Consider the following 21,424-nt stretch of genomic DNA (forward strand, 5'->3'; position numbering starts at 1 on the left):
AATTCTTCGTCCTTTATGTAAACAACGCCGCGTGTGCGGCGCGCCGTGTGTGCTGACTCGCCGTCAGTTGCAGTTCAAATTATTCCACAGGCCCATATAACAATATATAAACTATATATCAAATAACAATACTATAAACAACAATTTTATTGAACCATCCGGGTCACTCCAACTCTTTAAATCCATCGGAATCTTCGTCTTGTGTCACTTAAAAAAAAAAAACACACAGCTGTTGACACCGGAACTACGTGCGCTGCTGACGTCAGACTAGATATATCAAATAAATGTAATGTAAACAACAATGTTAACAAACCATCCGTGTCACTCCAAATCATTAAATCCATTGGGATATTCATCCTGTGTCAATAAAAAAAACACACACACAGCTGTTGACGTCGGAACTACGTGCGCTGCTGACGTCAGACTAGATATATCAAATAAATGTAATATGAACAACAACTTTAACGAACCATCCGTGTCACTCCAAATCATTAAATACATCGGAATATTCATCCTCTGTGTGTCATGGAAGGAATGGAGCAGGGCGACCAAATGCAGCTTGGACCAGGGTTTATTGGAGAATTCAAAGACAGACTATAAGAAGCTCGACTAGGTACAAGACTAACCGAACAAAAGACAAGATAAAGACAGGAACAACGACGACAGACAAGACGAGAGACAAGAACAATTCGACAGGGGTGTGACACGCCGACAGGACTTATATGCGCAACAGGTAACGAGAGGCAGGTGACTGTGATTAGTACATAGATTGAGAGTAGACACAGGAAGGGAGGGGCGAGCACACAGACACTGACACTGTGTCAAAAAAAAAAAAAATAGCTGTTGATTCCGGACCTAAGTGCGCCGCTGACGACAGCCTCGTCGTCAGTTGCGGCTCCAGTTATTCCACAGATCTACGTCTAAAACTATATTGTAGCGTTACCAAAGTACCAGACAAGACGTGGGTTTGGTAACAGGCTCTTTATTTCACAAAACAAGAGCTCAACATATGAGTGTATGCTCAAAGCAAGCGCCCTGGATCGCTTAACTTTGTGATAAAACAAATAAAAGTAATTTAATTACAATACCACGCTCATAACTAATATCTTAGGACATGGTACAATTTGAGAGTTGACCAGGTTGCCAAGCAACATGTAACTTGCAGCCCATTATTATGATGACTGCTTTGTTTGTGACTGGTGCTCCAACCCCAAGTCCTATCAGCATGTGGAAATGCTCCTCACAGTGAAAAAAAAGTAAACTAGTACTGATCCGTTTTTCCGCTAATCATACTATAATGTCGTTTGGCGGTCATGTAGTAAGGAGACATACTGTGTACAGGTGAGTGTATATCAGGGCCCGGCTCTGTCCCAACCCCCCGTCCACACGTGATTGCAAAACATTCCAATGGGCTGAAGTCATAATCCGACGTCAGCATTTGTCAAATTACTCAAAACCTGCAATATGATTGTTTCTTCTCTGAAGGGTGCTTGACTTGAATACAGCCTCTGTGGTGTGGAAATCAAAAGATGCTTTAGTCTGCACACTAATATGCACACTGAGATTTGTGAGGGAACATTCTCGTTTTAACTTTGGTCCACCCAAAGTGCGTACTGTAAAACGATAGGAGAATCTGTGAAGCCCAAACAGTGCGCAGCAGCGCAACTTTTCTGACACAAGCACGCATGAGAATATGCTCCACGTTATGAATTACGTTAATACACCACCAACGCTCTGTACAAAACATTGTCATTATTGGTTAGGGTTTTCTTTTGAAGTTGGCCCTTGCAGCGTGTTGGGGGGGGGCTTGCTGTGGAAGTTACCGCGATGTCTAGTATACTCAATTGGGTGGCTGCCTTCACCTCCATAGGCCTGTAATTGTTAAATGAACTAAATAAATAAATGTGGTCCGTGCATCATTTAGATTTTTCTTGTCTTGAAACGTGCATGCGCAATTGTCAAAAAACACCTGGAAGAAGTTGCTGGTACTTATATAGTTTTTAAAATGATTAGCTGACCAGCAAGATGCAACACCTGTGACGTTTCTTATGGACGCCCGAGCTTGATCGACAATTTTGCCATAAAAGTGCAATATCAATAAAGGTGCATGTTTTAGCTTTTGTTCATTTTTTCTAGCTAAACTAATTACTTACTCCCAATCAGGCCATAGATGTTAATTTGGCCAGTGTCCCTTACAACAGACCAGACCACAGCACAGACACTTGAAGCTGGTGAGGTGAATCGCAAAGACTTTTGTGATGCTGTATTTGATAAAGTCTGTGCTGGTGCTTCATACATACCTTTCACACAATAAATAACCATACAAAATAATGAAAGGTAGCACAACTGGAATATACTATACATGTACAACAATCATCAGACTAAATGGCAAGAAGAGAATGAAAGATGACTTGAAAGACGTGCTCTCCTCATATATAATATTTTTTTCTTGTTCTCCGACTGCACCCATTTTTACACTTATTCTTTTGTTTTCTTATTTATTTCCATTATAGACATTTAGAAGATGTGATCCTTGATTGTGAGTGTGGGATCCGATGGTTGCAGCTATGGCAACAGAGGGGAGACGTGGGGCTAAGTAGCCAACAATTATACTGTGATAATGGCTCAAAGAAGATACTGCTACAAAAAATGAACATAAGCAAATGTGGTAAGTTTACATAGTATCTGACAGTACATGTGTTATGTGGGTCCTAGCTCAATATACAGTTGCAAGAAAAACTCTGGTATGTGAACCTATTGAAATAAATTTGCTTTCTGTATAAACTGGTCATAAAAAGTGATCTGGTTGTCATCTGCTGTTAGTCACAACAATTAGTCTGCTTGAACGCAAACACAATTATATATTTTTTTATTGGTCACACCGTGGAACCATTGTCAGTGCAGTGCAGAAATTAGTACAGACATTTTTCCATTGTCGCAGTTTCACATACTAATGACCTTACTCGATCCTGAGTAATCGCGTATTCATTGCACTTTTTTGATAATGTGGTAACAATGGAACCTGTCTTCAGAACCTTCTCTGACTGGGCTTTGATATCACTATCATCTGATTGGCCAACAGATGTAGGCGTTCTTTTAAGAGATGCGAGTAAGAACTCCACTGCACACAGCTAGCCTGTGAGATAGAGCCAAACCCGCCACCTAGTGGATTTTTTTGTTTATATGCGAAAGCTTCTGTGCATTCAATGGGCTGTAATTTTTGATATTGCCACATCTTGCCGCACCGCTTCATATTTTGAATCTTTGCAACGCCAGTGGCTGAACCTCTGTACCTTAAAATCTTATGGCAGTTTGTTGCTCACTGTCTAATGTTAAAAAAGTCAAAGGAATGACCCAGGTCGCTGGATGATTCAAAGAGAATGTGCAAAGACAAATGGTTGAATGGTCTCTGTTTTTGCAACATTGTATAATAGAAAAGACCAGAATAAAACAGAACAGAATGTGTTTGTCATTGTATAGCAGGCATACAACGAAATTAGAAAATGTTGTTTTTTCTGGGATTCTGTTGTGATGTTCAAATTATACCTCAAGCCAAGACCAATGAAGTTCTGGGGACTATACTGTTGTTCTGACATGCAAGATTTTGGCAACAGCAAGAGAAAAGCAAGGAAAAAGTAACACCAAACTGGAGAGCTATGGGCCGCTGCAACCATACGTGCCGCCATCTCGGAAAAATAGATTAGCTTAGGTGTTGTTTTGCTGGCAAAAGCAGGGCTGTGGACTCGGTTCGGACTCGGGGACTCGGACTCGGTCGGACTCGGTCATTTTTGCCGGACTCGGACTCGGTGCTGATTTTGACCGAGTCCACCGAGTCCGACAATAAAAAAAAGAGGCAAGACGCAGCCAGAGAGTGTCAGGTTACAGTCAGCGCGGTAGGAGTTGGAAGAAGCAGTAAAAACTCCACCAAACTCGTCGTAATGACACGTGATATATGTTATATCCTTACTATTTTCCAGGTTCTTAGATAGCAAGAATAGGTCGGACAACGACGTGAATGATAACTGCTTTATTCCTTACTCACAGTGCGTTCACAGGGCGTACCAGAACAACACAGAATGCCCATCCCACTTCCGGGGTTTTTCTACTACGGAATTTGAGTTAGCCCAAAATACACAACATCTCTTCCCCTCTTACAATGAACGTGCTATATGCATGAACAACATAGTCTTATGCACCTATAACTTGACATCTTCAAGATCTATAAATAACTACCATTAAACAATTATCATATATGGTCCAGACAATTATGACAATAATATTCCCATGAAACCTTAACTTTGGGTGAGGGTGGACTACCTCGAATTATACCGAATTATAGCGAAAAACCGATGTCGTACGGCAGTGGTTCCCAAACCTTTGCAGGCTGGCGCCCCCTTTGGCTCCCCAGTGAATTCCTAGGCCCCCCCCCCCCAAAGCACATATGGAAACAAACACCTCTTTCTTGATATTTGGTTTGCTGCAATTTGAAAAGAGAAAGGTTAAACACAAATGTGTATTTCACAAATAAAACCCAATTCAGTATTTAGTAAACCAATTTATTTTTTAGCAGTTTTAACTGTTTCAGCAACATAGAATTGTAAATAAACATTCCACCAGTAACCTTCATTGTCTCACACGTAATATTAATGGGATGGATGTGCTTGGTGCAGGGACATAAGCTTCTCAACATCAGGCTGGAACTCACTAAGAAGAAGTCGTAGATCCCCGCGGTCAGTAATTTTCAGTCGGTTTCTTTGCTTGGAAAGAAGCAAGGTGACTGCACTGAAGCCCCGTTCTACTAAATATGATGTTGGGAAGGCAATGAAGTACATCTTGACCTTGTTCGCAGCACTTGATAGCAGTCAGAGATTTTTTTTTGTAACCAAAAATCTTGATATGACTTTTTGAACTTTGGCCTTAGCTCAATGTCATTTTGAATTGAAATCAGTTCTTCCTCTGCCACTCCAGTTTCTTCACCGTCGACATTTAGGAATGGATTGATCACCCAGTCTGGTATTTCAAGCAATAAAATGTCCTCAAATCTCTCAGACATGTCTCTGTGCAGTTCATCCAGGTGTGTACAATACACTTGAAGGTCATCGTCTGGTATGCCTTTTTCCTCATCCAATTCAAAGAGGCTTGGGAACTGGTAGACTGGTAACTTTTTTGCGCCACGGACCGGTTACATGTCAGAAATATTTTCGCGGACCGGCATTTATATAAATAAATAATACATTTATATAAATAAATAAATAATACATTTATAATATCATTACCATTACGTTGAATTAGTGGGAGCACTGAGTTTGTTTCTCAGAAACGAGCCGGTCCCATCTAGACGTAATCGGAGACAATGACACCCGAAGTGATTTAAGGTTTGTCTTTTATTGCAGGATGCTTGGTCTCCATGTGTTGAAGCAGTTTTGAATGCTTCACTGCCTGGTTAGTTAGCCTGTCGCCACATATTAGCTTTGCGGGCTCGACTGGGGAAACATGTCACGTGACCGTGACGAGTGTCTTGACCTGAATTAATTGATCGGCGATAAAAAAAAAAATTCTGTGCGGCTTGGCGGCCCGGTACCAAGTGACCCACGGACCGGTACCGGTCCGCGGCCCGGTGGTTGGGGACCACTGCCCTAACCAGCTCAACACAACACAACACGGCGCGTTCTGGCGAGTCCCCAATTTCATGTTGACTTGAACTCAAGATGATGTTGACCGCCAGAATGCGGTTTTTATTATAAGATAAAATTCTGAACATTACAAGCTTGAAATTACAAACCTGAGCTTTTGCTTTTGTAGTCTATGCTGTCGGATCTGACTGGGCCAGAGCGGCGTGTTGTGTACAAATCGACTGCCGCCCCCCTACCGCCCCTTTCTTCCTCACCGCCCCCCCAGATCTTTCCACCGCCCCCAGGGGGGCGGTACCGCCCACTTTGGGAACCTCTATCGTACGGTGTCGTACGGCGTCAACACTCTGTTGTTTTCAATAAAAACATGAAGAACTCACGTTTGCGTCAGTCAATTTTAATTTTTATAAAGGATTATTCTCATTTGATGTCTTTAAATTCATCCGCGTTCTGCCATTGAAGCGGGGTGCATTCAAAGACCAGTCGTACAGACGGAAACGTTTTGTGATCAAATCTTTCATAACGAGAATGATTTGAGTGAATTGATTTGAATGAATAATTGAGAAGAAATTTCAGTTCTGAAGGCTCCTTTTGTCCCAAGCAAAGTGACAGATGGTGGGGAGGGGGGATAAAAATTGTAAAATCAATTCACTCAAATCATTCTCGTTATGAAAGATTTGATCACAAAACGTGTGTGGCTTTTTCTTAAATGAACACGTTTGACATTGCTATCGTGTCAGCTTTTAATTATATTGCGCTGTCATGTTAAAGCAAATTAATAAATGCAACAATATTAATTTGCTTTGAAAATACCTGAGTAATAAAATAAAATGGATGGATGGATGAATGATGATCACAATTAAGTATAAAGTCTCCTTTGTAATATATACTCCTTGTAGCCTGTACCCAAAAAGAGGAGTTTCTTTGCATCGAGGTTTATGCAAAGAGCTCACGTATTTATATTGTTGCGTTTTGGTGAAGTGACTGAGTGTTCCGTCTGTACGACTGGTCTTTGAATGCACCCCGCTTCAATGGCAGAACGCGGATGAATTTAAAGACATCAAATGAGAATAATCTTTTATAAAAATTAAAATTGACTGACGCAAACGTGAGTTCTTCATGTTTTTATTGAAAACAACATAGTGCTGACGCCGTACGACATGGGTTTTTCGCTTTCCAAATAAGGGGTCGTCACTAATTATTTGTGTTTAGATAAATGTCTGAGCTATAATGGTGTAATTAATGATTAAAACTTGAAAGTATCTGTTTATTGTATTCATTTATATGTTTAATAAAGACAAAGCCATCACAAAACTGTTGTAATTATTTAGATTTTGATCTAAATTAGCCTTGAATAAAGACTAAGCAGTCACATGAATTAACAGAAAAAATGGACAGCCGGACTCGGACTCATGGTCAAGAGGCCGGACTCGGACTCGGTGTAAAAATCCGACCGAGTCCACAGCCTTAGGCAAAAGTATTAGCATCAGCGGTGCTAAAAACTGTGGAACATAATTTGATGTAAAATAATTATTTCTCAATGTGGGATGTTTTTCCTAATGAACAAATGCACTTGAATTAGGGGTATGGTTGCCAATAATTATGCAGGGCAGGGCAGTGCACATGCATGCATGGCTGTTATGTATGTTTATATATCTACTTCTTTGCAGACCTTCCAGACATCGCCACAAGCCACGTCAACTTCACAGTTACAGAGGGTGACAGTTTAACTACAACATGTAACGGCTCTGGGTCCCCAATACCTAAGGTGGACTGGTCCGTTACTGGTTTGCACTCCTTTGAGTCACAAGAGGTAGGGGTGATGCAAAGAAACTTTTTTTGCACCTATGAAAGTGTTATTCAGTATTAGAATTTGCTGTAACAGAAACACTCCAACATTTAGGTCAAACCTTAACTGAAACTTGACCAATGTCTCCAGGCTAATCATTTATATCAATATACAGCATGTACAGTATATACAGTAAACTTGGTATAGCATGTATTCCTGCCAGCCACAAAATCTTTACCATTTGCGCAAAATAATGGTATACATTATAGGTGCTCAATAACATATTCTGCACTTAGAAAGATCATTAACTAACAGTGTGTAGGCACCAATCTGCGTGCCAATCGAATGTATGCGTACAAACCTGTGATTCATGAATATCTTCGTACTAGAATTTGTGCGTATTACACAAATGAATTTAGAGCACTTTCAGACCATCCCTACGCAGAAATGATAATAGCTCATCATTCAAAATAAATGTCCAACACATTGTTTACCTCAGATGCACAATGTATTAAAACTACATGAGTCATCATATACCGTAATTTTCAGACTATAAGCTGCACCGGACTATAGGCCGCACCAGCTAAAATTCGGGGATATTGTAGTTTTTTTCTTATATAAGCCGCACCGGACCATAAGACGCACGTGCGCACGAGTTATTTACAAAGAAAGACAGTACACAGAAAGCCTTTTTAAAGTTTTAATAACATACTTTAATATGTCTTTCTAAACGCTGTCTGTGACGCAGCTGTAGTACTGCAGCAACACGGAAGTGTGCACGCGAGTTATTGACAAAGAAAGACGGTACACAGAAAGCCTTTTTAAAGTTTTAATAACATACCTTAACATTTCTTTCCAAACACTGCCTGTGACGCGGCAGTAATACTGCAGCAACATGGAAGTAACACAGTACTAATAAGGCTGGATTAAAAAAAAACATACCGGTAAAAGTCACTGAGACACGGTGGTAACACAGCAGCAACACGGTAGCACAGCACTAACAGGGCTGGTTAAAAAAACACACCAGTAAAAGTAAAAAAAAGAGCTTCATCTTCCTCCTGTGCACTGAAACCATCAAAGTCTTCCTCCTCAGTGTCCGATTGGAATAGCGTTAGCTATCCTTCGCCACACACTTTCTCAGTCTCTCTTTCATCGTCGCTTTTATGCATTTTTTCTAGCATTTTCCACGATGAGGGTCTGTTCATGCTAATTTTATTCATGCACGAAGCGCTAGATTACATTAAACTAGCAAGCGACATGTATAGCTCCAGAGTAGACGTGACTGGGAAATAAAGAAAAGGGTGACGCTGCACAATGTCATCAACATCGACTCCCTTTAACTTAAAGGCGGCATCATATGCATTTCTTTTGTCCCCCATAATGACGGTTTGTGTATAAAAGCTTCCTTTCAGGCAGGCAGGTGGGCAGGTTGGTAGGCAGGTGGGCAGGCTGGGAGACAGGCAAGCAGGCAGGCCATCTGGGAACACGGCATAAGGCAAGTAAAGCAGCTGAGAGTTGCAAACCAGTCGGGTAGCTAGATGTACTAACTCATGGCGGTGTGGTGGAGTCTGCTGCTGGCTTAAATAGGGCATTGATCCTGATTGGAGACAGCTGCTGAGACTCCAGCGCACAACAACTGAAATTAACACCAATCCTCTCACACACACACACACGCACGCACGCACGCACGCACGCACGCACGCACACACACACACACACACACACGGAGTTGAGTTCGCAGACCTGACAGCGCCATCCCACGAGTGAATAAGACCCCAAGATACTTGAACTCCTCCACTTGAGTGACACGGTCAAACGCCTTCTCCATGTTAACAAAACACATGTAGACTAGTTTGGCGAACCTCCATACACAGGATGTAGAGCTGGTCCACTGTTCCACATCCGGGACAAAAACTACATTGTTCCTCCTGAATCTGATATTCGACCTTCCGACGGACCTTCATCTTCAGCACCACTGCCATCCTATACTGAGACCTCGGATGGTGAACTAGAATTTCCTTGAAGCCGTTCGGAAGTTGTTTTCCATACCCTCACTGAACTCTTCCCATGCCCAAGTGTTTGATTCCGCGACTGCCGAAGCTGCTTTCCACTTGGCCAGCCAGTACCTGTCAGCTGTTTCCAGAGTCCCAAAGGCCAAAAAGGTCCAAAGGGACTTTTTCTTCAGCTTGGCGGCAACACTCTCCGCCCACATGAGCAATGAAGTCTCGCAGCAGAAGATTGGTGTCCGCAGGGGGAGCGCTCTCCAGCACACCCTCCAAGGACTCCAAAAAGGGTGGATACTCGTAACTGCTGTTTGGTGCATAGGCACAAACAACAGTCAGGACCCGCACCCCACATTCAAAGACGAAGTGAGGCCACCCTCTCATGTATGCCAATGTACAGGAGCCAAGCCACAGGTCAATAAGTATACCCACACCAGCTTGGCGCCTCTCGCCATGGGTAACTCCGGAGCGGAAGAGTTTCCAGCCCCTCTCGATGGAGGCTCGACTATATCTAGTTGGAACCGCTCTGCCCCGCACACCAACTCGGGCTCCTTCCCTGCCAGAGAGGTGACAATCTATGTACCTCAAGCAACTCCTTTGGCCCTTACCACATGTGGTGAGCCCATGGGAAGGTTGCCTTTTTTGGGCACTCACCATTGAGCCCCACCTTTAGGCCTGGCTCCAGAGGGGGGCCTGGTGACCCACGCCTGGACCAGTGAAAACATCCATTTATGTTATTCATCAAAAGGGGTCTATGATCCGTACTTTGTCTGGTCTCTCACCTCGGACCTGTTTGCCAAGAGGCATAAAGCTCCAGACAACTTAGCTTGTAAGACCATTGGGACACGCAAACCCCTCCACCACGTTAAAGTAACGAATCATGAAGGGAGCCATACACCATAATTTACAGTTACTGAGATAGGCTGTACCTCACCAACAAATGTTAGAGTAAAACCCTTGAATGAATGGATGTAGCTGTTCTACAGTACTTAAATGAATGTGATTTTTTAGTCCAACAGTGGGAAAATAGGCATAATTTCAATACCCATCGTTGATATAGGACATAAAGAAGTGAACACGCAGGGAGAGGACAGAAAATGTATGTGCTCGAGCACATTACCAAATATACGTCATGATGATGAAGATGATGATGACCATGTGCTCCCTCCAGGCAAAGGTCTTTGACAACACTGTTCATACGAACAGCATCACTTTGGTAAATGTCAGCAGAGATGACAACAACTTCCTTCTGATCTGCACAGCCACTAATATAGTAGGCATGACCAATGCTTCGATTCAACTTAACGTTCACTGTAAGTAAAAAGGCACACACACGGGCATGCACACACACACGTAAAGCACAGCTTGTGAGTATGCATTATATTGTAACTTGTCGGTTTATTTCAGTTGTTAAATTTTACAGTGGTGTTAAATTGCACTGTAAATTATAGAGGCATAAAGTTATGTTGTTCTGCACTTCTCGTGTACAAAATATAAAATACTGATAAAATCTGAGATACAAGCAGTCTTACATGAAGAGACCTAATTTGCAGTGTACGTATTAGTTATGTAATAAATATTTCAAGTCAGATGAAAAGCCTGGAAAAATGTTAGCACTCAAACTAAAACAATTGGAAGTATACAATAAGGGAGCCTTAGTACTGGGTGAAACACAAATTAATGACTCTTTCAGGAATTTTCTTCAAACCTGTATAAATCTGAGTATTGTGAACATAATGAGACTATTAAGTCCTTTTTCGAAGACATTATATTCCCTAAATATGAATGAAAAAGAGATATTGGAGACTGTCTTTCCTCTAGCAACACGAGGAGACTTTTTCTTTATGAAAGGAGCATCTACTGTTCAGCATCCAGCTGCAGCAATATCGCTGGATGTTGAAAAAGCCTTTGATTGTTTTATTCACTAAGTTTGAATTTGGACCAAGGTGTATACAGTGGATTCAGTAATTATACCATGAACCAACATTCTGTCCCAACCCAACCAACTCAGCTACCCGGCTAGGCTGTTCAGTGTCCCCACCCATCTTCATTTTAGCATGAGAATCACAAGTATGTGATGTTTAAGTTGATCAAAATATAATGTGTATCAAGTTGAGCAGACACAATTTCAAAGCCAGTTTTTATGCTGATGACATTTTGTTAACATTATTTCACCCTTCAGTCAATACCACAGTTGCTCAAATAATTTGAAAAATAGATGGTGTTTATCAGGATACACGATCAATTCCAGTAAAAGGAAGGCTATACCGCTCAATTGTCATACATTTGCAACCCACCTTGGATCAGCACCGTTTGTGTGAAAACCTCACGTTATGAAATACCTTGGCATCAATATCATATCACCAATTACTAAATATATGATGTGAATCATATACGTATCATACAATACATACAATAATCCATTGGTCACAGCAGGTGGTAGAACATTGGACGTGAAAATACTTTTTCTCAAAATCTTTCAGAATTTGTAATAATGATATTGGATCTCTAATTTTTAAACTTTTATTGATTAAAATAATTATCGTGTTAAAGCTATTGTATAACTCCATCCCATGTTCACCTAGTGTTCTCCTGTGAATCAGATTTAACTTGCGTGATGTTGTTTAGGTATGTTTCTCCAAACAAATAGGCTCTAGAAGAGAAAATGAAAGCAACCATACCTTGCCTTGACACAGTACACTAAGATCCTACCCTTGAGCAATGGAAATGGGGGCGGGTTAAGTGCCTCGTGTCTACACTAAATGGCAATTACAGTGATATTGGATGGGGTAGGGAGCCTGGATTCGCGCCTAAAATCCCACAAATATTTCTGGGGAAAGAAAATATCTTAAAATAACTACAGATTGCACTAGTAGTTGCAAAAGATTTATATAGCGCTTTACCTACACCTAGCAATCTCTCCAACGCAAGGGCTCTTGGTGGGTGTAGCAATATTATACAACCGGGCCTCTGAGGAAAGAGGATTAGGGACCACTGTGTTAATGAATTAATTGTTTATTTAAATGTTTATTACAAATTTTAAAAAACCCATCTGTCTCTTTTAAATTTTAGTTTCTCCTTCTATTGTAAAGCTGAAGAAGCCAGAGCGTCGCCATGACACCTGCATAAAATTCACAGTGAGAGGTTCACCCCACCCAAGATTAAGATGGTTCCACAATGACAAGGTGCTTTGGTTTATCTTTCAAAGAAATGGCTCAATGTCCTCTCTCAACAGAATAGAATAGTAGAATAAATAGAAAAATAAACAGAATACTTGTGTTTTTATTATGTAGGTAGTTAAGCAGTCAGTTAACATCACTCTGTACAACATTTTAATTTACATTAGCACTCAATTGGTAGTGTGGCAGTAATCACTGTTTTAGCACTAGCCTTTGTTCTCTTTAATCAAGTGATGCATGCCAACAGTTTATTGATATTAGAATGGAAAGAATACCTTTATTGTCATTGTACAGCAGGTATGCAACGAAAATGGTAGCGCCGTTGGTGAATAGTAGTTAGAATAGGATGCAATACATACATTGGGATAGGACAAATACATTTTATAATGAATATTAAATATTTATGCAGTAGAACCCCGGAACTCAACGCAAATTCGTTCCAGACGGAGCGTCAAGAAGAGACGCAGTCAAACAATTTTTCCAATTTTGTCTAAAACAGTACATAAAATCACAAAAGACCAATGACAATACTGTACAGCAAAAACTTATAGCACACCCTTACGCGGTCTGTATGCGGCAATTTATGAGCTCAAATTAAATTAAACATGACAAAAGAATACAATTTCAATGCAAAATGTACTTACCCATGGTAGAAGAGCCAAAGTCCTGGAAATAATGTTCCAAAAGCGTATCAACGTGAACAAAAGGATGGCTATTGTTGGCGAAATCAGTAGCTCTTTTTTTACACGGTTGTTATGGTGTGAACTCAACTCTTCAGCATGAATCCCTGTGATCTTATGGTCTCGCCGGTGAAGTTTTCTGAACACCAATTGTATGAATAGGACATGGATTCTGAAGCTTTGTTCAAGATTTGAGGCAAAGATATCCCAACAATTTACGTCGAACTCAGAATATTTCGGGTACCGAGGTGGTCGAGTTCCGGGGTTTTACTGTATTATATTCTATTTATATTATTTCATATATCACAATATTTATTTAAATAAGTAATAAATATTGATGTATGCATTGGTATGATGATTACTCCAAAGTGTGAATAATTGATGGGTTGATGTTATTTGATTCAATTTAAAGATTCTCTCATTGATCATTTCTGGTTTCATTACAAATGCAGGAAATTTCCCACACCGATTATGTGCATCCTGATATGGATATTTATCAGGACTACATTGAGGGATGCCTAACATTCAAAAACCCAACACATCATAACAATGGCAACTACACTCTCGAGGCTAAAAATTACCTGGGTGTGGTAAATAGTACTGTCTATGGGCACTTCCTAGACAAGCCCTTCAATGGTAAGTAATGTGTGGTCATATTGCATGCTATTGAAAAGTTTATCACTTACATTAGATGTACAAGTAAGCAGAGGCAAGACAGCACCTACAACTAGTCAGGGCTTAATTTTTATTCATTTTTAGTTTCACTTTTATTTATTTATTTCATTTTCACAATTTTGGTCCCTCATACATTTTGTATGCAGCAATTACTTTTTTAATGTGGTTGTTAAAAAAAGTTGAGTTGAGTTTATATTTTTTATTTTAAGTGTGAAATGATCACAGATATGCCATTGTGTCTTTTACACACACTGTCCTGCTGGCTTGCACTTAGTGCTGCATTCAACAGTGACTGTCGGTGGGGCCTTCCCACAAAATACCGTGATATAGCAAAAGATCGACAATCTAAAATCAGATGCAATTTGTTAAGTGCCTTAAGCGGGGAAAGAAGTGCTAACCCTTAAAATTAAATTCTCCCTTATTTGACTGTTGCCAGGTCAATTAGGCAATGGGTAACAGCAGATATCAATCAATCAATCAGTCAGTCAGTCAGTCAGTCAGTCAGTCAGTCAGTCAGTCAGTCAGTCAGTCAGTCAGTCAGTCAGTCAGTCAGTATTTGAGATTTGAAGTCAGCATGTCAGCAAGTTGTAGTCATCATGAAGAGATTGAAAACCGTGCCTAAACCCATGATGATTTAAAGTTGAGATTTTCTGTATTATAAACAATTGTGTTTGAAAATACAGTGGTCACATAGCCTACCCAAAATAAAACAATAATTATAATAAAGTTCAGTTGTTTTCCAATTTTATTTGCTATGGAGAACGCACACTTTCATCATGAAAACTTTCAATCTCTTCATGATTACTTTAAATCTCATCGTGATTACTTTATATCTCAGCGTGGTAACTTTAAAACTTGGCATGACGACTTTAATCTCGTCATGATCGCTTTAAATGATGTCATGCCGTGTCGTCTTGCTTTTTGCCGGGTGATTGTAATACGCCGTCGTAATTAAGGACTCGTATGAGTATCACGACTTTCACTCAAGAGAGTTTATTCAAGAATGGGCAAAGATGTTATGTCGCCAGCTTTTTAAAAAGCGGTTTTAAAAGCATTAATGGAGCAAGCTCCTTATATTTCCAAGAGCTAATAGCAGTTCACTCTAAGTGCATGATGGTATTAGAATTGGCTTCTATTCACAACAGCGTTCTAATATTGTCAATACTGTATGTGTAATGTTTTTTTTGTTTGTTTTTTATAAGACATTAACATTCACACGATGGTCAAAGTCTTCACTTAACCAATCATGCAAAATTTTGGAGGATGCGAGAAAGACAGAGTACCCAGATATGAAATCTCTTGAGTTATTGAACATACAAAATCCATTCAGAAAATCTTCAGTCAAGCTTGAGCAATATACTATTATCACACTTGTTTTATCTATGACTTACCTGATGCTAACATAATGTTATTAATTTCTTCTCAAATCATCTGTCATCTTTCACAGTTGCAGAAAATGATTATGATTATGGTAAGTTATTTGTCAGAAAATATTTTATTACCTGCTTGTTATTGTACTTTATGGGGTGGGAAAATATTTTATTATCTGCTAGTACTTTATGGGGTGGGTTGTAATCTCGCTCTCTCTCTGTCTCGCTCTGTCTGTCTGTCTGTCTGTCTGTCTTGTTTCGCCAATTAGTAGTTCATCTACCAGTATTTTAAATATCCATCCATTTTCTGTGCCGCTTTGTCCCCACGGGGGTCACGAACGTACTGGAGCCTATCCCAGCGTTCATTGGGCAGTAGGCGTGTCCACGTCACGCTGATGCAAGCCATGCAGCGCTACTAGTGACACTAGCTACTAGTAAATTGGATATACACGTGACAGAATCAATAATGACGTCACGTGCGTCGCGCGAGGCCTAACGCTTACAGCGTAGTGCGTGCGCCGCTACTGCACCTGTGTGCAATTTGGAGTGCTCAATCAGCCTACCAAGCATGTTTTTGGAATGTGGGAGGACCCGGAGAAAACCCACACAGGCACGGGGAAAACATGCAAACTCCACACAGGGAGGGCCGGAGGTAGAATCGAACCCGCACCCTCTGAACTGTGAGGCAGACATGCTAGCCAGTGCCCCGCCTTAGTTATATGTATAATACATATACCGTAAATTTCGGACTATAAACCGCACCGAACTATAAGCCACACCAGCTAAAATTCGGGGATTTTTTTGTTTTTTTCTTATATAAACCGCACCGGACTATAAGCCGCACGTGCACACGAGTTATTTACAAAGAAAGACAGTACACAGAAAGCCTTTTTAAAGTTTTAATCACATTAACATTTCGTTGTAAACACGGAAGTAACAGCACTAGCTGGGCAAAAGTTTTAATAGCATTAACATTTTGTTGTAAACACGGAAGTAACAGCACTAGCTGGGCTAAAGTTTTAAGAACATTAACATTTTGTTGTAAACACGGAAGTAACAGGCGGGTAAAAAAAAAAAACATACCCATCAACAAAGTCACTGAGAGCCGTCTTTGTCTTCCTCCTTCCACTGAAACCAGCAAAATCTTCCTCCTCAGTGTCCGATTGGAAAAACGCCAGATGTACTACGTTGCAACCCTCTTTCTCATTCTCTCTTTCGTTGTCGCTTTCATCGTCACTCTCGTCCTGAGGCAAATTTACTCCTGAGCTTGTGCTTGTCACGCAGCAGACCGGCTTTTCGAAACCCATTGATGATGGTGGATTTTTCACACTGCTCCACGCTGTCAGGATCGACTGGCAGACTTGTGCGAATGTTGCTCTTCGCATGCGTCCAGCTTTTGTAAACGATTTATCACTGCTGGTCATCCAAGCCTCCCATTCAAGTCGGAGGGCCACTTTAAATGCACAAATGACATATACAGTGATCCCTCGCTACTTCGCGTTTCGTTTATCGCGGCTTCACTACATCGCGGATTTTTTTTCCAAATTACAAAAACATTTAAAAGTCAAAATAAAACTTCTAAATTGAGGAAACGTGTCTAACCTTTAAGACAATGTAATATTGCTCCAAATGTTCGTTTACATTCCTTTAGAAGTCCGTTTTCGCGTGTTGGCACGATCGCGAATTAGCATCTTTCCGCTAACTCGTTAGCCTGCCCAGTACTTCTTGTTGGTGACCGTACTTCGCGGATTTCACTTATCGCGGGCGGTTTTTGGAACCAATTATCCGCGATAAACGAGGGATTACTGTAAATATATAAATGCACTCCGAATTGCCCCTAGGTGTGAGTGCGAGTGCGGATGGTTCTGTCTGTGTTTAGGGTGTCCCCCGCCTAATGCCTGATGACGGCTGGGAAAGGCTTCAGCACGTCCGCTACCCCCGTGGGTACAAGAGGTACAGATTGTGTGTGTGTGTGTGTGTGTGTGTGTGTGCGCGTGCGTGCGTGTGAGACATATGTAATTGTAGCTCAAGTATACATACTGTAAATATGTTTTTAGAACTCTTATTATCATAACTTTTTTAACAAGGCACAAGTGTATGTGTGTGCGTGTGTGTGTGCGTGCGTGCCTGTGTGTGTGTGTGTGTGTGTGTGAGAGAGACATGTATATTAGGGGTGTAAATCGCGGGTTTTGTCACGATACGATATCATATCGATACAAAGGGCCACGATACGATTATTGCCGATATCTTAAAGCCTGCTGTGATTCATTCACGATACATCACGATATAGTGCTCCACGATCGATATTTTTATTTTATTTTTTTAAATAAAAAATACAGAAAAATATCCTGATTTATAACAATTCATACGCAAAATCAACAAGGTACTGCAAACTCTTTATTTAGGAAATTACAAGAGTATTGTAGTATACAAAGTGCTTATTTTAACACTGAACTTTATCGAATTCCTATATTTCTTTCTCATATAAGTAAAGAAAAATGAATATTCTTTCTTTTTTTGTAATACCATTAACTTTAAAGTGCATTACTGAACTATTTATTTACAATAATTTTAATTGTCCGTTGAGCCATCTTTTCTTTGGAATCCAAAGTGCTTCCAAACGAATGACTTGAAGCCCAAAGGGGAGCGAATTTCCTCGTCTTCTTGGACACTAGCCATAGCACCAGCCCAGGAGCCGCGTAGTTGTCGGCTCCCCTTTCACGTGCCTGCTCTGCTCACAACACAGCACGCCGCGTACTGCTCCCGGAAAGAGGAAGCAAGCAACAATGAACTGGATTTCAAAATAAAGTCGCGTCTAATGTCCGAGGTCAAACACGGCGATATAAATCGATGTTTACGTTTAGCATCGATGCCAATAAATCGTAGAGCATTATATCGATTAATCGATGTGTATCGATGAATCGTTACACCCCTACTAGCCATAGCACCAGCCCAGGAGCCGCGTAGTTGTCGGCTCCCCTTTCACGTGCCTGCTCTGCTCACAACACAGCACGCCGCGTACTGCTCCCGGAAAGAGGAAGCAAGCAACAATGTACTGGATTTCAAAATAAAGTCGCGTCTAATGTCCGAGGTCAAACACGGCGATATAAATCGATGTTTACGTTTAGCATCGATGCCAATAAATCGTAGAGCATTATATCGATTAATCGATGTGTATCGATGAATCGTTACACCCCTAGTATGTACACAAACATGAATCTACAGAATGGTGGCAAATTTAACATTTTCTTTTTAAAGTGTCAAAATAATTAATAATTAAATTAATCAATGATGAAACAAAACAGTAACTGAAGTGAAACACACACACAAACTGAAATCATTACATTTTTTTCAATCACAAATGTTTTTTCGAAGGTGCTGATGGCAAGAGCCGAGAAGTCAGTTCTGTTGACAGATGCACGTGACATCTGATATTATTAACCTCAAAGTTTCGATGTTAATATTATACTAAAATTGCAATATTTGTGTATGATACATCTTGTTGGATTTGGTCCACAATTTAGGGAGCGCTATCTGCGCCTCACGGCAAAAGCCATTGCCAATCACCTGTTATCCAATTTACTCACTGCGTGCTCGTTTAATTTCTTCAGATTTAGGAAAATGCAAAGACACTGAAGCAGAAATTAGACTTACACAGGTTGGTTGAGTTCAATCATAATTCTTGTTAAGAAAGCTCTGTTTTCAGGAAAGTACAATACAGCGCTGGGCCTTTCAAGAGCAGAAAGTCTCCATTCAGAAAAGGCAACGTTCAAGGTTCTTTGGTCAGCTTATATTCAGTTGGTGTGGGGCGCGTTTGATGGGTGATGAGTCGTTGGGGTGGGGCGAGTTCGCAGTAGAGTTTGATTCCATGGGAGTGGGTGCTGGTTATGGAAGATTCGGTGTGTGTGTGGGGGCTGTTGTCTTTCATCCCGTCTTTCGGCCTTGGTGATCATCTTTGGCCGAGTCCTTGGCTGTCTCCTTCTGGCACCAGCTGGTTTTTATCTCCGAGTGACCTTCCTGTAAACATTCTCCTCCATTCTTGCACATATGCTGTCGTACCTCATTCTTTCACTTTTGTCATTTTGTACGAATTAATGTGAGCTTTTTGGCTGTAACATCATTAATCTATTACTGTTCCCTGACTATGCAAAGTTAGTTCTTTTGATACTCCATGTCTTTGCTCACATCATTATATTCTTAGTTTAATCATGCTTCCCACCATATCTTTTCTTTGTTAGGCAAAACATTTCCCTCTGTGCAGAGCGTTCAGTAGTAATCGAAAAGCTGGCGTCTCGCATTAGGCGACATATGACGTTTAATCAAAACACAAGATATAATCAAGTACTGTACGGTCAAGACGACTCTGGCCGTGTCCATGATTTAGAGAACAAACATCAGGCATGCATTTCACAGTTCCTTAAGGGTCATTAAGCTATGTAAGCAACATATCAAAAGACATTTATTTTGCAGTGCACAGAAATACATATTGAATCATGAAGTTGTAGCAACCTCTGTTATTATCTTATATCAAAGAATGTCTAGTTATGTCTGCTTTATTGGTTGATTCCATGAATATACTTGTCTGCTTATATACTTTATCCAAAGAGATGTGAGCGTATCTGTTATTGTGGCTAGGCGGGTTTTGTGTCTTTTGACCCTATTCCTTCAATCTCCATCTTTATCTTTTTGTCTTTATATTTTCAAGTAACCCCAACAGCAGAGCGTCACAATCCACACCAAGATACATTTGGGGTAAGTAAACATTTTAACCATTTCCAAAGTTAACAGTCAGCTGCAGATTTAAAATTTATCTTCTCTCTCGTCATTAATGAATTTGTATTCATTTTCGTGCAATTAGAATTTCATTCTTTTATTACCTGCATTTAAAGGGACTTTGGACATTTGCAAAGTGTGAATTGAAGCAACTGAACACGCTTTAAGTCACTGATGCTGAGAATGTGAGTGGGAATGGTTGCGTGTATGTGCCTGTGCCTGTGCCTGCTATCAAGGACTGGAATGTGAGAGTGCAGATGGTAGTTGATTTTGTTTTAGATTTTTTTTTCAGCAAGGACATAGTCAACACACTTATTACAACTTCATTTCACATTTTGTTTTACATGACTTGTCGAAAAGCCGGTTGAAGCCTAGTGCCTAGAAGCCTAGATGCAGGGGTGGGCAAACCTTTTGATTTGCGGGCCGAATTGGGTTCTAAATTTTGACCGGGGGCCGAACCAGGAGCAGATGGATGTAGTGTTTGTGTGAAGTAAAATAAATGACATGTAAAGTTCATTGCATAAAAGGTTTTTACTTTTAGTAGATACTAAAGCATGGATATTAAAAAAAGCTTTTTGAAAACAAATGCATTTATTAACAGCATTAAAAAAATATTTCACCAAAAAACTACTATCAGTGATTCTTATTAAATACGACACTGTTATGATGAATAATATTTTCCATCACTTCAGCACCTGCAGGTCAGATTTATGAAATATGTTTATCTATTGAGGCGAAATCACATCCAACAGCAAACATTCTGACCAAATACATCATCTTGAAGAATCAGTGAAAGAATACATCTAAATAAAGTACCGTATTTTCCGCACTAAAAGGCGCACCGGATTATAAGGCGCACCTTCAATGAACGGCCCATTTTAAAACTTTGTCCATATATAAGGCGCACCGGATTATAAGGCGCATAAAATAGAAGCTATACTGCAACAAACTGAGGTTGACTAGGGTTGCGGTATGCATCCACTAGCCAATAACCAACGAGCCCTCTGTAAACAATCGCGTTTCTCAAACGATCTCCTATAAAATGATCGGAACTGACTAAAGTTCGATCTAACGCATTGGTACTACTTACCTATGTTTCCCTTCCATATCGATCCGTAGATTTACTCGAAACATTAACAGAGCAGCCTATTTTGACATGAAATAGCCTGGTACGTATAGCAGCTATCGTTATAGCATTAGCCATCCGCAAAGTCCCATGAGCCTCAGCTCGCAATCTCCCATGAGCCTCAGCAAAGTGTAAACAATCGCGTTTCTCAAACGATCTCCTATAAAATGATCGGAACTGATTAAAGTTCGATCTAACG

The 21,424-nt window shown here is 40.5% G+C and overlaps 1 protein-coding gene across 1 annotated transcript in view; it reads left to right on the forward strand.

Annotated features, from left to right (window-relative positions):
- Positions 1–21,424, forward strand: part of LOC119124000 (NT-3 growth factor receptor-like) — a 68,499-nt gene that overhangs the window by 18,540 nt on the left and 28,535 nt on the right. The window contains exons 5-11 of the mRNA XM_037253550.1: positions 2,514–2,668; positions 7,301–7,443; positions 10,594–10,735; positions 12,495–12,607; positions 13,734–13,917; positions 15,404–15,427; positions 20,032–20,078. Of these exons, the coding sequence (XP_037109445.1) occupies positions 2,514–2,668; positions 7,301–7,443; positions 10,594–10,735; positions 12,495–12,607; positions 13,734–13,917; positions 15,404–15,427; positions 20,032–20,078 (808 nt within the window). The remainder of the gene's footprint in view (positions 1–2,513; positions 2,669–7,300; positions 7,444–10,593; positions 10,736–12,494; positions 12,608–13,733; positions 13,918–15,403; positions 15,428–20,031; positions 20,079–21,424) is intronic.

The sequence above is a fragment of the Syngnathus acus genome, chromosome 6 (genome assembly GCF_901709675.1).
Source record: "Syngnathus acus chromosome 6, fSynAcu1.2, whole genome shotgun sequence".
NCBI classification, from domain to species: domain Eukaryota; kingdom Metazoa; phylum Chordata; class Actinopteri; order Syngnathiformes; family Syngnathidae; genus Syngnathus; species Syngnathus acus.